Source organism: Zingiber officinale, chromosome 7A (assembly GCF_018446385.1).
Source record: "Zingiber officinale cultivar Zhangliang chromosome 7A, Zo_v1.1, whole genome shotgun sequence".
In the NCBI taxonomy this organism is placed as follows: Eukaryota; Viridiplantae; Streptophyta; class Magnoliopsida; order Zingiberales; family Zingiberaceae; genus Zingiber; species Zingiber officinale.
The window spans coordinates 137,580,844-137,598,569 of NC_055998.1; the positions used below are offsets into that span (position 1 = coordinate 137,580,844).

At 36.9% G+C, this 17,726-nt stretch overlaps 1 protein-coding gene across 4 annotated transcripts in view; it reads left to right on the forward strand.

The window, feature by feature from the left end:
• Positions 1–269: 269 nt before the first annotated feature.
• The window catches only part of LOC122002777 (probable serine/threonine-protein kinase BSK3), a 28,698-nt gene continuing 11,241 nt past the window's right edge, over positions 270–17,726 (forward strand). Inside the window, exons 1-6 of one of the 4 annotated variants that reach the window (XM_042558088.1) lie at positions 270–436; positions 622–764; positions 883–1,103; positions 15,799–15,934; positions 16,650–16,783; positions 16,857–16,962. In XM_042558088.1, the coding sequence (XP_042414022.1) occupies positions 683–764; positions 883–1,103; positions 15,799–15,934; positions 16,650–16,783; positions 16,857–16,962 (679 nt within the window). In that variant the 5' untranslated portion in view covers positions 270–436; positions 622–682. Of the gene's footprint in view, positions 437–620; positions 765–882; positions 1,104–15,798; positions 15,935–16,649; positions 16,784–16,856; positions 16,963–17,726 lie in introns of those variants that run through there. The other 3 variants (XM_042558089.1, XM_042558090.1, XM_042558091.1) reach the window with 3 other exon arrangements.

Genomic DNA, 17,726 nt, shown 5'->3' on the forward strand with positions numbered 1-17,726 from the left:
CCGGAGTCCACAAAAAATGAACGGTGATGGACCTTGAACTAGGACCCACCAGTTTGCTACCGAATCAAAGCAAAGTTAAAAAATTGCAGAGACAATTAAGAAAAAATTATGAAATTTTAATAAAAATTCAAATACCGAGTCAAGAAATGATGATAAATATGTATATATATATATATTAAAAATATTTTTTTTGAAAGGACAGCATGTCGGATAAAAAAATTGCTTCTGAAATAATAATAATTAATAATTAATAATTAATAATTAATAATTACAATTATGATCCCCATGGAAGAAGCAGAGGAGAATAAACACCAGGCGAGATCCGATCTCCACTTTCCCCTCCCCTCGATTTGCTGATCCCTACTTCGATTCCCAGCCCCAGCTCGTCGATCGGGATCTTCGGAGTCGCGTTCTGGGTACTGGAGAAAAGGATTAGGTACTGCTATAGTTTCTTGTTTTTTTTTTTAATTGTTTGGTTAGATCCGGAGCTTGTAGTTTGTTGTTTTTGTCAAATTGACTGTTTCTGGTTTTGGATTCCACTTTGAAGCAATCGAGCTAGTGATTTCTCATGCCATTTTTAATTTTAATTTGTTTTTGTTCTTTTGCTGTTTTGGTTTGTAGCTAGCTCCAGATGGTTTAGCTGCTGATCTACTCGAGGAGAGGAATATAAATATAGTTGGCTATGGGAGCTAGCATCTCTAAATCACGGCCCTGTTGCTGTCGCTCGCAGTTCAAGGGGACTGTTCTTGAAGCTCCGGATGTAGGTGTGTTTGTGTTTGAAGAAGAATGAGCTAAGATTGTTTGAGTTTTGAGTGATTGTGGGCTGCGGGTAGTAGAGGAAGTTATGATGATGGGTGTTTGGTTTCTTTGATTCTGTTGCAGAGGGTGAGGAGAAAGGTGAGGCGTATGATCTGCCGCATTTCCGGGAGTTTTCTTTCGAGCAGCTGAGATTGGCTACATCTGGTTTTGCGGTTGAAAACATTGTCTCGGAGCATGGCGAGAAGGCACCGAACGTTATTTACAAGGGGAAGTTGGATGCACAGAGGAGGATTGCGGTGAAGAGATTTAACAGATCAGCTTGGCCTGATCCGAGCCAATTCCTGGTACTCCTTCAACTCCATTTTTAAGCAGCAACAACTGCCTGATTGTTATGAAAGCAATCAGTTGTAGATAATGGATTCTGTGGAAGTTGACATTTATCTTAACACGCTTGGGTTTTGTTAGCTTATTATCAATGTTCTTGTTCTCGTGCTTATCTTTTTATTCAGTCAATAGGATGTTTGAATGATAACAGAGGTGCATATGCTTGTTTGATTGGTTTCAAAATGTTTAGTTTAAAGACAGTCCTAAAACTGTCTCTTCAACTTAACAGGTGAAGTTTGGTTTTACAAAGAGTTTGCAAATGTAGTACCATGGATTTTTATCAATGAGAGATGTATTATTGAATAGGCTAATTCTTCAAGAGCCTGAAACTTTGTAGTTTAATACTCTTTTCACAATCTTAAAGAAACAAAATAAATTCAGTCATGCATGTTTTGTGTTGAAAATGCTAAGCCAAAGTGCCTTTCTTTGAAAAAGAGGCTGCCCTCCCTGCTAACCCTAAGGGACGGGGCTACGATACTATATGTACAAATAACAGCGGAAGACTTAAAATAATTTTCTTAGTTTCATAAAAAACTTTTCTTTTGTTTTTCTTTTCATCAAAACCGAACTACACTATCATGGCCTCAATAACATGATATCAAAATTAGTAGAAACATAACATCAAGTCACACATAAGGTACTACAATTCATGATACCAAAGCGTAGTTCTTTAAAAGTTTTTAAAGCAGGTTCTTATTTGGTTGCCTAGCCACTGCCATACACATCTCCTTGCCCCTCCTGCTGCTCCTCTAGCTCATCCAACTTTTTCCTTTATCTGTGGTACAAGGACAGTAAGCTGTGAGCACTCATGGCTCAGTAAGTTCCTTTCCTACTCACTAAAACCGAAAATCATAGTATAATCAAAGAATGTCTCAACATGACATCACTTCAACTAGTCATGACATAATGTAACATACTCTTTTAAACATATCATGCAACATGAAGAAATCATAACTAGTCATGGCATATCATAGCGTAAGACATAGCATAAAGCATAACATAATCGTATCTAATCATGGCATATCATCATAAGGAGTCATGGCATATCATACACATGAACATATCATACACATGAACATATCATGGAACATAACATAATCATATCTAACCATGGCATATAAATCATCATAAGGTATATGCATATGATTTTGAAAAACATGTATCCGAAAAACATGTGTATGTCACATGATCTTTAAAAATCATTTCTTCTTACATATATACTTGAACATAATCTCAACTTAAAGGGGATCCCGGCTATGTACCACTTACATATTGCGCGCAACCTATGTAGGTCCAAGGTAGCAAGTCTTGAACCCTACAAGGCAACATACTAGGCCCGAGTCTTACTCCCTCGACCTAGGGGCACTTAGGAGCCCATCCCTAACGAGGCCCGAGTCTTATTCCATCGACCCCGGGGCGCTTATGGAGCCCACCCTTGGTACAAGCCATATAAAGTAAAGTACATGTCATACTTATACATATCATACATCATAAAAGCATGCATCACTTAGGCACACATCATATCATAAAAGTATGCATCACTTAGGCATACATCATGTCATAAAAGTATGCATCACTTAGGCATACATCATATCATAAAAGTATGCATCACTTAGGCATACATCATGTCATAAAGGTATGTATCACTTAGGCATACATCGTACCATAAAAGTATGTATCACTTAGGCATACATCATATCATATCAATATGCATCACTTAGGTATACATCCTATCATAACAATATGCATCACTTAGGCATGGATCATAAAAACATGCATATCTTAAGCATAAAGCATATCATCAAGCATGCATAATTTAACCACATAGCATATCATGAAAGCATGCATATTTTAAACACTAAACATAGCATCAAAGCATGCATAATTTAACCATATAGCATATCATGAAAGCATGGATATTTTAAGCACTAAACATAGCATCAAAGCATGCATAATTTAACCACATATCATAACATAAGCATGCATATTTTCAGCTCATATCATATCACCAAAGCATGTAAGATTTATCCACATATCATAACATAAAACATGCATATTTTGAACTCATAACATATCATAGAAATTCTCATCTGGTATAGCTCACAAGCATACATGTCTAAGCATAAAAGTATATCATGTGCTCATCCAATCATAAGGAACAATGTAACATGATTAATTTGGGTACTAAGCTTCCTAATCCTTTGGGTTCTTATCATGGCCGAAACCCTCTTAGGTGCCCATTTAGGTTTTAAACACATCCAAGCATGTAGAACCTAATTCATTCACGTATCATTTTTATAGGAAGTATCATAAACAAGGTTTACTTGGACTCTAAGTTCTCCAAGTCCTTAAACCTCATTTGGCCGAATCTTAACAAGTGTGAAACAAGGTTCTAAAGGACATAAAGCATGAAAACCTTAACCATATTTATAGCATTCATTTCAAGGAATATGGTAAGCACCATTGGGTTCGTTCCTAAATTCTTTAAGCCCTTAAATTTATGTCTTGGCCGAAACTTACAAGTACTCATTTAGGTTTTCAAGCAAGCATACAAGCATGTGAACTTACTCTAACATCATGTATAAATTTATAAATGGCATCATACAAGTGATCATGGCCGAAACTTCCCTTAGCATCAATTTAGGTCACTAACAACATATAGCATGTGAATTTTTTTAGCTTTCTACATTTCATATTTCATGGAGAGTGACATGAGCATGTTCAATGTAAGTTCTAGGGTTTCTAGAGCATGTATCCCTTCATGGCCGAGACCTTAAGGTGTCCATTTGAATCATAGTTAAATATATAAGCATGTGAACACAATCAACATGTTATCTTAATTTCATAAGAAGCATCTTTAACACATGAGGTCTAAATTTTAGGGTTTCTAGGTCTTTAAACCCTACATGGCCGAACCTCATCAAGCATAGCATTTGTTCAAATGGCATAAAAGCATAGAAAGTCATAACACATTTCATAACATGTATAAAAGTCAAGCACTATAAGCATACATTTAAATTGTGTCTTAGGTTTCCTAGGTTTTTCCTTTCTTTATCTCATAGCATATGTTTGGCCGAAACCTTCCAAGTCTTTAAACTAGGTTTTAGGTGGCCTAAAGTATGGAAAACCTAAACAAGTTTTATGGCAAAAATATCAAAGAACTATACATATAAGTTTGGTTCACAACAAGCTAGGACCCTTGTGGTCATAATTATCATATATCATGCAACCAATTTTCCTATACTCTAATTAAGCATGGGAGCATTAAACAACTTTCATATCTTATTGTCATGGAGGTTTTGAGCATGTTAAAAATCTGTTTAAGATATTCTAAGCCATCCACCTTACCATGGCCGAAACATTAAGAGTGGTGTTCATGAGTTTCTATCAATATACAAGCATGCAACTTCTTTAAGAAACTCTATATTCTATCATATAAACATGGTGAGTTTAAATCCAAAGTATTCCTAACCCTAAACCCTTCTTTGGCCGAAACTTGTGTGTGGGATACTTTTGGTTCCAAGTAACCTTCAAGTATGAAAACAATAATGGATCCTTAACCATTTATTTAGAGGGTTTTGTGCAAGTTAGGTAAACAAATAAATTCCCTAGCCCTTATAAAACCTTTTTGGCCGAAACTCTAGGGTTAGATACATCTCTAATCCAACATCACATATATATAAAAATATGAGAGAAAACATTCTTACAAAGAATAGAAAAATTATCATGAATCAAGGCTTATTTTAAACATTCCTAGGATCACAAGTCCTTCCTTTGGCCGAATTTTTCACAACTTTGTTCTAGGTTTTAAAATCCTCATAAAATCCAAAAACACATCAAAACTACTTGTACCACAGGTGAGGGGATACTTACATCCTTTTCGCTTGTGGTTCTAAAGTGTGGTGATGGAAGAAAGGGTTTCTTCTTCTTGTTCTCCTCCTTTGTTTTCCCTTGGTAGCCTTACTTGTATCCTAGGAGGAACTTTGTTTTGGGGGCCGAAAATGGAGGAGAGGGGGCTGAGGTTCTCGGTGATAGAGAGGGGAGAATGAGAGAAATGAGTGAAAAATCAAATCTTCTCTTCACATGCTCTCTTTTATGTTAAGGGGGAAGAGGTAGCAAAATTGGTTTTTGCTTTCCTTCTCCCTTAGCCTTTTTTTTTCATTTTTATATTTATTTTATTTATTTATTTGTTCTCATCATTCATGACGAAACAAGGGGAAATGAATCTCCTTAATTCCCCTCTTTAAGTCACGACAAAGAAGAGGAAGAGGGAGAGAAAAGAAGGAAGGCAAGTTGCCTTTCTCTTGTTCTTTTCTTGTTTTCTTTTGGCTAGCTTTTACTCTCATCCTTATCATGAGTTTCCCTCCTTTGCTATCAATATATTATTCCTATCCCAACTGGTTATTACCCATTAATCCTATCATTTACATCATGAGAGGTTCAAGGTTCAATCCTTGACAACTCCTTATTTTTATTTCTTTTTATTTCTTTTTGGTTCAACATTCTACTAATATTTTTCTAAGGCAAATTCATCATTCTCTTATTTTATCTTAAAAGCTTAGTGGGTGTTACAGTACCCCGTACCTCATAAAAAGTTCGTCCTCGAATTTTAAAATAGCTCCGGGTACTTTTGTTTCATATCGTCCTCGCGTTCCCAGGTGGCTTCTTCAAATCGTTGATTCCGCCATAGAACCTTTACTAAGGGTATTTCTTTGTTCCTTAACCTCTTGACTTCTCGGTCCAAGATCTGAATAGGTCTACTTTCGTAACTTAGGTCCTCTTGAACCTGTACCGACTGTGGCTCAATTACTTGATCTGTGCTGGGAGTACACTTCTTGAGCATCGATACATGGAACACATTGTGAATAGCTGCCATGTCTGGAGGTAGTTCTAGTCTGTATGCGACTTGGCCCACTCTTTCTAAAATCCGGTACGGTCCTACGTATCGTGGGCTTAACTTGCTCCTCTTTCCGAACCTCATTATCCCTTTCATGGGGGATACCTTAAGGAATACCAAATCTCCGATGTTGAATTCTAGCGGCCTGCGCCGTTTATCGGCATAATTCTTTTGCCGACTCAGAGCAGTTTCTATTCGTTGGCGGATCTTCTGTATAGCTCGGGTGGTGTCATCAATAAGTTCCGTTCGGAGTCCCATTTCCTTCTTTTCACCACTTTCATACCAGCATATAGGGGATCTACACTTCCTCCCATACAGAGCTTCGTAAGGTGTCATTTTAATAGTAGCTTGGTAACTATTATTGTAGGCGAATTCTGCCAGGTATAAATATCGACACCAGCTTCCCTTGAAGTCCAGGACACAAGCTCTTAACATATCTTCTAATATTTGGTTCACTCTTTCAGTTTGCCCATCGGTCTGAGGGTGGAAAGCTATACTAAATAACAACTTCGTGCCGAGGGTCTTCTTAACGCACTCCCAAAAGTGAAATCCATATCTTCTTAACGCACAATCACCCATATAGCGTCATATCCGTTTGTCGTCCTGGGAAGACCCGAAATGAAATCCATAGAGATTTCTTCCCATTTCCATTCTGGAATTTGGACAGGCTGTAGTAATCCGCCCGGTCTCTGGTGTTCAGCTTTTCCAGTATACTCTCAAATAACTTCTCTTTTCATACCGGACCACCAAAATTTCTTTTTCAGGTCCTGGTACATCTTAGTGGAGCCCGGGTGTATTACATAGGGTGTTGTATGAGCTTCTTCCAGTATTTTCCTTCGCAACTCTGGGTCCTCTGGAATGCATAACCGATCCCTGAGGTATAATATCCCGTTGTCCGCGATACGGAACCCGTCATTCTTCCCTTCCAAAGTCTCTTGTTTGATTCTCTGGAGGTTTTGGTCACTGGTTTGCTTTTCCAGTATACTCTCAAATAACGTCGGTGTTATGGTGAGGGTAGAAAGTCGCCCGGACATAGTTTCGACCCAAGGATGCGAAACACGTCTCGGTTTCTCGATGGTTTCCCATATTGGTTCGTTTCCAGCATTAAGTAAAACTTTAGCATATTGATTGAAATTAGGTAACTGACCTGAGACGATGGCAGAGGCGTTCGCCATGTCATCTCAAGGAGAGACACTGCATCGTCATAGTGGGAGGGCCCAATCTTCCTCGATCGATCAAGTCCCTTCTATGGCAGATGATTTGGTGAAGCCGCAGGGTACTCTATTCGGTTGTTCGCTGAGGTAGTGCCCGAGACCCAGTAGGCAATTTCTTGCCAAATGACCTTCCTTTTCGCAGTTGTAGCACTTTCTGGTGCTGACACATACCAGAATGCATCTTTCCACATGTGGCACACTGAGGGTACTTGGTTTGCTTATTGGCCGGACCACCTTTTGTGTTGTTCCACTGTTTCCTCTTTCCACCTGAGTTTCCTTTCTAGCCGGTTCTGGTATTGTGCGATATTTGTCCTCCGGTCAGTGCTTGGTTCTTGCCCTCGTTCATTGCTTTCTGGTAGTGCTCGGTAATCAGGGCACTGCTGACTAGCTCCTCTGCAGTCTGCGGTCTATTAACTCCGCCGGCTATGTTCAGAGCTATCTCGGGTCGGAGCATCTTTAACATTAACCGGACCCTTTCTTTTTCGGTACTGATCAGTTCTGGGCACAGACGTGCTAGGCGGTTGAACTTTTTGACGGCTTCGTTAACTGACAGATCACCTTGGCGGAACTCAGTGAACTCATCATAGTGCTTGTTGGTCACTTGCATATGGAAGAATTCTTCTAAGAACTCTGTCTCAAAATCTGTCCACTACATCTGGTTTATTTGTCTTTTCGCTTTTACTCGGTCCCACCACATCCGGGCATCTCCTAGAAGGCGTAATCGACGCATTCGACCTTCTCGTGTTCGGGCCACCCAAGAGTTCCATTATGCTTCCACGGTTCGAGCCAGCTCATGATCCCATGGTTCGCAGCTTCGAGAATGCTTCCGCCAGCCTTCGCCATCGAATCGAGCAGGCCTCTTGTCGGACCATCGGAAGGGGGCCTCGAGAGTGCGGAGTGGTATAACTAGCGTATTCTAGGTATTGAGACGAACGGGTGTGTTGTCCCGGTATCAAATAATGCTACAGCTCTGATTGTCAGTAGCTGACCCGCGACTACCTGTGTCAGGTCTGGTGGAGTCACTGTCCCCTCGGTTCGGGCATTGCGTGTCCTAACCATGTTTATCTAAATAATGACAAATAGACTAGTGTAAGTGGTTATCGTTTTTAGCCAATCTAACGTACTATTTTGTTTCTATCTATTTGTTCTGGTATTATTCCTAACCTACTAAAATGTAAACCTAATCTAAATTATAACTAAAAGCATAGAATAAAGCATCAAACATAAGCAAGCAAAACATGAAACTAAAGCATAAGCAATATAAGGAAAAATAAAGAATAGAGTGACAAACAATATAACATAAGGAAATAAAGCATAAGCAATATAGCAAAGAAAATAAAGCATAGGCAATATAACAAGGAAGAAAAATAAAGCATAAGTCATATAACATGAAACTAAGCATAAGCATATAACAAGAAAATTAAGCATAAACATTCTTACTTGGAGCGGTAGGTCGGAGTTAATAGACCGCAGACTGCAGAGGAGCTAGTCAGCAGTACCCTGATTACCGAGCACTACCAGAAAGCAATGAACGAGGGCAAGAACCAAGCACTGACCGGACGACAAAAATTGCACAATACCAGAACCGACTGGAAAGGAAACTCAGGTGGAAAGAGGAAACAGTGGAATGACACAAAAGGTGATCCGGCCAATAAGCAAACCAAGTACCCTCAGTGTGCCACATGTGGAAAGATGCATTCTGGAGTATGTCTCCTGTGGTACAAGTAGTTTTGATGTGTTTTTGGATTTTATGAGGATTTTAAAACCTAGAACAAAGTTGTGAAAAATTCGGCCAAAGGAAGGACTTGTGATCCTAGGAATGTTTAAAATAAGCCTTGATTCATGATAATTTTTCTATGCTTTGTAAGAAGGTTTTCTCTCATATTTTTATATATATGTGATGTTGGATTAGAGATGTATCTAACCCTAGAGTTTCGGCCAAAAAGGTTTTATAAGGGCTAGGGAATTTATTTGTTTACCTAACATGCACAAAACCCTCTAAATAAATGGTTAAGGATCCATTATTGTTTTCATACTTGAAGGTTACTTGGAACCAAAAGTATCCCACACACAAGTTTCGGCCAAAGAAGGGTTTAGGGTTAGGAATACTTTGGATTTAAACTCACCATGTTTATATGATAGAATATAGAGTTTCTTAAAGAAGTTGCATGCTTGTATGTTGATAGAAACTCATGAACACCACTCTTAATGTTTCGGTCATGGTAAGGTGGATGGCTTAGAATATCTTAAACAGATTTTTAACATGCTCAAAACCTCCATGACAATAAGATATGAAAGTTGTTTAATGCTCCCATGCTTAATTAGAGTATAGGAAAATTGGTTGCATGATATATGATAATTATGACCACAAGGGTCCTAGCTTGTTGTGAACCAAACTTATATGTATAGTTCTTTGATATTTTTGCCATAAAACTTGTTTAGGTTTTCCATACTTTAGGCCACCTAAAACCTAGTTTAAAGACTTGGAAGGTTTCGGCCAAACATATGCTATGAGATAAAGAAAGGAAAAACCTAGGAAACCTAAGACACAATTTAAATGTATGCTTATAGTGCTTGACTTTTATACATGTTATGAAATGTGTTATGACTTTCTATGCTTTTATGCCATTTGAACAAATTCTATGCTTGATGAGGTTCGGCCATGTAGGGTTTAAAGACCTAGAAACCCTAAAATTTAGACCTCATGTGTTAAAGATGCTTCTTATGAAATTGAGATAACATGTTGATTGTGTTCACATGCTTATATATTTAACTATGATTCAAATGGACACCTTAAGGTCTCGGCCATGAAGGGATACATGCCCTAGAAACCCTAGAACTTACATTGAACATGCTCATGTCACTCTCCATGAAATATGAAATGTAGAAAGCTAAAAAAATTCACATGCTATATGTTGTTAGTGACCTAAATTGATGCTAAGGGAAGTTTCGGCCATGATCACTTGTATGATGCCATTTATGAATTTATACATGATGTTAGAGTAAGTTCACATGCTTGTATGCTTGCTTGAAAACCTAAATGAGTACTTGTAAGTTTCGGCCAAGACATAAATTTAAGGGCTTAAAGAATTTAGGAACTAACTCAATGGTGCTCACCATATTCCTTGAAATGAATGCTATAAATATGGTTAAGGTTTCCATGCTTTATGTCCTTTAGAACCTTGTTTCACACTTGTTAAGATTCGGCCAAATGAGGTTTAAAGGACTTGGAGAACTTAGAGTCCAAGTAAACCTTGTTTATGATACTTCCTATGAAAATGATATGTGAATGAATTAGGTTCTACATGCTTGGATGTGTTTAAAACCTAAATGGGCACCTAAGAGGGTTTCGGCCATGATAAGAACCCAAAGGATTAGGAAGCTTAGTACCCAAATTAATCATGTTACATTGTTCCTTATGATTGGATGAGCACATGATATACTTTTATGCTTAGACAAGTATGCTTATGAGCTATACCAGATGAGAATTTCTACGATATGTTATGAGTTCAAAATATGCATGTTTTATGTTATGATATGTGGGTAAATCTTACATGCTTTGGTGATATGATATGAGCTGAAAATATGCATGCTTATGTTATGATATGTGGTTAAATTATGCATGCTTTGATGCTATGTTTAGTGCTTAAAATATGCATGCTTTCATGATATGCTATGTGGTTAAATTATGCATGCTTTGATGCTATGTTTAGTGCTTAAAATATGCATGCTTTCATGATATGCTATGTGGTTAAATTATGCATGCTTGATGATATGCTTTATGCTTAAGATATGCATGTTTTTATGATCCATGCCTAAGTAATGCATACTTTTATGATATGATGTATGCCTAAGTGATGCATACTTTTATAATATGATGTGTGCCTAAGTGATGCATGCTTTTATGATGTATGATATGTATAAGTATGACATGTACTTTACTTTATATGGCTTGTACCAAGGGTGGGCTCCATAAGCGCCCCGGGGTCGATGGAATAAGACTCGGGCCTCGTTAGGGATGGGCTCCTAAAAACATGTGCATATCATGCCTAAGTGATGCATATTGTTATGATAGGATGTATGCCTAAGTGATGCATATTGTTATGATAGGATGTATGCCTAAGTGATGCATATTGATATGATATGATGTATGCCTAAGTGATACATACTTTTATGGTATGATGTATGCCTAAGTGATGCATACCTTTATGACATGATGTATGCCTAAGTGATGCATACGTTTATGATATGATGTATGCCTAAGTGATGCGTACTTTTATGACATGATGTATGCCTAAGTGATGCATACTTTTATGATATGATGTGTATAAGTATGACATGTACTTTACTTTATATGGCTTGTACCAAGGGTGGGCTCCATAAGCGCCCCAGGGTCGATGGAATAAGACTCGGGCCTCGTTAGGGATGGACTCCTAAGTGCCCCTAGGTCGATGGAGTAAGACTCGGGCCTAGTATGTTTGCCTTGTAGGGTTCAAGACTTGCTACCTTGGACCTACATAGGTTGCGCGCAATATGTAAGTGGTACATAGCCGGGATCCCTTTAAGTTGAGATTATGTTCAAGTATATATGTAAGAAGAAATGATTTTTAAAGATCATGAGACATACACATGTTTTTCGGATACATGTTTTTCAAAATCATATGCATATACCTTATGATGATTTATATGCCATGGTTAGATATGATTATGTTATGTTCCATGATATGTTCATGTGTATGATATGCCATGACTCCTTATGATGATATGTCATGATTAGATACGATTATGTTATGCTTTATGCTATGCTTTACGCTATGATATGCCATGACGTGGCATATCATAGCGTAAAGCATATCATGCAACATGAAGAAATCATAACTAGTCATGGCATATCATAGCGTAAAGCATAGCATAAAGCATAACATAATCGTATCTAATCATGACATATCATCATAAGGAGTCATGGCATATCATACACATGAACATATCATGGAACATAACATAATCATATCTAACCATGGCATATAAATCATCATAAGGTATATGCATATGATTTTGAAAAACATGTATCCGAAAAACATGTGTATGTCTCATGATCTTTAAAAATCATTTCTTCTTACATATATACTTGAACATAATCTCAACTTAAAGGGATCCCGGCTATGTACCACTTACATATTGCGCGCAACCTATGTAGGTCCAAGGTAGCAAGTCTTGAACCCTACAAGGCAAACATACTAGGCCCGAGTCTTACTCCATCGACCTAGGGGCACTTAGGAGCCCATCCCTAACGAGGCCCGAGTCTTATTCCATCGACCCAGGCCATGGAGCCCACCCTTGGTACAAGCCATATAAAGTAAAGTACATGTCATACTTATACATATCATACATCATAAAAGCATGCATCACTTAGGCACACATCATATTATAAAAGTATGCATCACTTAGGCATACATCATATCATAAAAGTATGCATTACTTAGGCATGGATCATAAAAACATGCATATCTTAAGCATAAAGCATATCATCAAGCATGCATAATTTAACCACATAGCATATCATGAAAGCATGCATATTTTAAGCACTAAACATAGCATCAAAGCATGCATAATTTAACCACATAGCATATCATGAAAGCATGCATATTTTAAGCACTAAACATAGCATCAAAGCATGCATAATTTAACCACATATCATAACATAAGCATGCATATTTTCAGCTCATATCATATCACCAAAGCATGTAAGATTTACCCACATATCATAACATAAAACATGCATATTTTGAACTCATAACATATCGTAGAAATTCTCATCTGGTATAGCTCATAAGCATACTTGTCTAAGCATAAAAGTATATCATGTGCTCATCCAATCATAAGGAACAATGTAACATGATTAATTTGGGTACTAAGCTTCCTAATCCTTTGGGTTCTTATCATGGCCGAAACCCTCTTAGGTGCCCATTTAGGTTTTAAACACATCCAAGCATGTAGAACCTAATTCATTCACATATCATTTTCATAGGAAGTATCATAAACAAGGTTTACTTGGACTCTAAGTTCTCCAAGTCCTTTAAACCTCATTTGGCCGAATCTTAACAAGTGTGAAACAAGGTTCTAAAGGACATAAAGCATGGAAACCTTAACCATATTTATAGCATTCATTTCAAGGAATATGGTGAGCACCATTGAGTTAGTTCCTAAATTCTTTAAGCCCTTAAATTTATGTCTTGGCCGAAACTTACAAGTACTCATTTAGGTTTTCAAGCAAGCATACAAGCATGTGAACTTACTCTAACATCATGTATAAATTCATAAATGGCATCATACAAGTGATCATGGCCGAAACTTCCCTTAGCATCAATTTAGGTCACTAACAACATATAGCATGTGAATTTTTAGCTTTCTACATTTCATATTTCATGGAGAGTGACATGAGCATGTTCAATGTAAGTTCTAGGGTTTCTAGGGCATGTATCCCTTCATGGCCGAGACCTTAAGGTGTCCATTTGAATCATAGTTAAATATATAAGCATGTGAACACAATCAACATGTTATCTCAATTTCATAAGAAGCATCTTTAACACATGAGGTCTAAATTTTAGGGTTTCTAGGTCTTTAAACCCTACATGGCCGAACCTCATCAAGCATAGAATTTGTTCAAATGGCATAAAAGCATAGAAAGTCATAACACATTTCATAACATGTATAAAAGTCAAGCACTATAAGCATACATTTAAATTGTGTCTTAGGTTTCCTAGGTTTTTCCTTTCTTTATCTCATAGCATATGTTTGGCCGAAACCTTCCAAGTCTTTAAACTAGGTTTTAGGTGGCCTAAAGTATGGAAAACCTAAACAAGTTTTATGGCAAAAATATCAAAGAACTATACATATAAGTTTGGTTCACAACAAGCTAGGACCCTTGTGGTCATAATTATCATATATCATGCAACCAATTTTCCTATACTCTAATTAAGCATGGGAGCATTAAACAACTTTCATATCTTATTGTCATGGAGGTTTTGAGCATGTTAAAAATCTGTTTAAGATATTCTAAGCCATCCACCTTACCATGACCGAAACATTAAGAGTGGTGTTCATGAGTTTCTATCAACATACAAGCATGCAACTTCTTTAAGAAACTCTATATTCTATCATATAAACATGGTGAGTTTAAATCCAAAGTATTCCTAACCCTAAACCCTTCTTTGGCCGAAACTTGTGTGTGGGATACTTTTGGTTCCAAGTAACCTTCAAGTATGAAAACAATAATGGATCCTTAACCATTTATTTAGAGGGTTTTGTGCAAGTTAGGTAAACAAATAAATTCCCTAGCCATTATAAAACCTTTTTGGCCGAAACTCTAGGGTTAGATACATCTCTAATCCAACATCACATATATATAAAAATATGAGAGAAAACCTTCTTACAAAGCATAGAAAAATTATCATGAATCAAGGCTTATTTTAAACATTCCTAGGATCACAAGTCCTTCCTTTGGCCGAATTTTTCACAACTTTGTTCTAGGTTTTAAAATCCTCATAAAATCCAAAAACACATCAAAACTACTTGTACCACAGGTGAGGGGATACTTACATCCTTTTCGCTTGTGGTTCTAAAGTGTGGTGATGGAAGAAAGAGTTTCTTCTTCTTGTTCTCCTCCTTTGTTTTCCCTTGGTAGCCTTACTTGTATCCTAGGAGGAACTTTGTTTTGGGGGCCGAAAATGGAGGAGAGGGGGCTGAGGTTCTCGGTGATGGAGAGGGGAGAATGAGAGAAATGAGTGAAAAATCAAATCTTCTCTTCACATGCTCCCTTTTATGTTAAGGGGGAAGAGGTAGCAAAATTGATTTTTGCTTTCCTTCTCCCTTAGCCTTTTTTTTTTTTCATTTTTATATTTATTTTATTTATTTATTTGTTCTCATCATTCATGATGAAACAAGGGGGAATGAATCCCCTTAATTCCCCTCTTTAAGTCACGGCAAAGAAGAGGAAGAGGGAGAGAAAAGAAGGAAGGCAAGTTGCCTTTCTCTTATTCTTTTCTTGTTTTCTTTTGGCTAGCTTTTACTCTCATCCTTATCATGAGTTTCCCTCCTTTGCTATCAATATATTATTCCTATCCCAACTAGTTATTACCTATCATTTACATCATGAGAGGTTCAAGGTTCAATCCTTGATAACTCTTTATTTTTATTTCTTTTTATTTATTTTTGGTTCAACATTCTACTAATATTTTTCTAAGGTAAATTCATCATTCTTTTATTTTATTTTAAAAGCTTAGTGGGTGTTACAATTAAGTATCACTAAGTTTGACTTTTGTTCTAGAGCGGTGCTGTGGCATACTGTGGCTTTGTCTCAATGCACAATTTTGCATTATTTAATGTTTATGGCCCTTTTGTACCTGAAACTCATTACTGTTTCCTAGAATTTTTACATCTGATAAGTGATAACCGCCAAGTAACCTTTTGAGTTGATCTATGTCTCGGTATCTTTAAGTATTGTAAAAGAATTGCCTTTGTTGAGAATGTAATCTTTTTGTTTAGGAAGAAGCAAGAGCTGTTGGCCAGCTTCGAAACCACAGATTGGCAAATTTGCTTGGCTGCTGTTATGAAGGCAATGAGAGGCTTCTTGTGGCAGAATATATGCCCAATGAAACGCTTGCAAAGCACCTTTTCCACTGTAAACGCCCCAGCATCAGTGCCAACTACTGCTATTTTCTGTTTTTTTTTTTGTCAAAGATAAGAGAGTTATTGCCAATTTCTCTTTATTTCATCGATTTTCTTTTACACAAATTTCAAAAATCACAAAACAAAAATTCTTCCATTAGTTTGAGAAGTTTCCCATATTATTGAAAAAACAATTAATTTATTCACAAAAAATATTGGTTTTGTCTACTAAGCATTAGGATGCTAGATTTTGAGATTTTTTTGGTATGATATATGGAAACATATTTGACTCTTCTGCATCCTTATCTTTAAAGTATACTATCCTTTCTTATGTGGTTGTCTTTCTAAAGGTGTTGAAATCATCTTAGCAGTTGCCTCAGTTACTTAATACAAGTCCCTCTAGTTGCACGATCTAAGTCATCCAAAATGCAGAAAAAAACCCTAGTATGCAGATGTTATACACCCTAAATCAAGGTTCTTAAAATGCTTAAGCTAAATCCTTCCCTTTCTTCTCAGACATCATCATGTTTTGGCTTATTTGGGTAGAGGCTTCCTTTATTACTTGGTGAACTTATCCCATTGGTTTTTGGGGTCCTTACTTCAGAAATTTTTATGAATAAGAAAAGATGAAGCTTCAATGCTTTTAATCGCAACCATCTCCAATCTTGTTGTTTATGCTGTATATGTTGTCTACATCATGGATGTGTCTAATTTATTGTACTTTACAGGGGAATCACAACCAATGAAGTGGGCTATGCGACTAAGAGTGGTTCTCTACTTGGCTGAGGCCTTAGAATATTGCACCAGTAAGGGTCGTGCACTCTATCATGATCTTAATGCCTACAGAGTTTTATTTGACGAAGTGAGTAGTAATGTAATATATCATTTCGAGAATTGATATGTAGTTTGCACTCTTATCTCAAATTCTCTTGCAGAGCTGTAATCCGAGACTATCATGTTTTGGCCTGATGAAGAACAGCCGAGATGGCAAGAGTTATAGTACTAATTTAGCATTTACACCTCCAGAATATTTGAGAACTGGTTTGTGGTCTTTCAAAACTCAACTGCCTCTCACTTTGCCTCGCTAATTAGGGATTTGGATGCCCACCATATTCCTCCCAGGAATAAGTCACTAAATATCATCGTTAGAAGCATTAATTGCCAATCCAATTATGTAGTAATTTTTAAACCATATGTTTAAAAATCAGGCCTTGCCATAAGTCTTTTTTTTTTTTTTTTGAATTATTTAGAACTTAATCAATTCATTGAGATGCTATCTAGCATTCTAAAAAGTGGTCTACGTGGTGGCATATGCAGTCACCTATGCATATACTGCAGGGAAAACATTAGATAACTTATGGGATTAGCTTTAATTAACGATTACGAAATCCTATTGGGCACATATGTCATATGAGGCCTGCGTATTCAGAAACCCAAAAATATTTTGTCAACTGAACTAATCTGTGTCAAACCAAATCATATAAAATGCTTTGTTATTACTTGTTGGCCCTTCAAAAATAATGAGGGTTTTATGATGTTTTTCTCCTCCTATAATGATTTGTTCTTGTGATTGTTAAATCATAGTTAAAATTTCATTTTGTGCTGGCTGACATGTGATTTACAGTTCAACACGTACTGAAATTGTAACCAAGTGACAAATTTTTGGTCAAATTAAGATTGAACAAACTTAAACCCAAATTAAACCTAATTTAGATCCAATTCTAAATAGTGAATTAGACATACAATTTAGGCTAACTTAAAGCCTTAGATTTGATAATAACTATATAATATAAAGGATAATTACA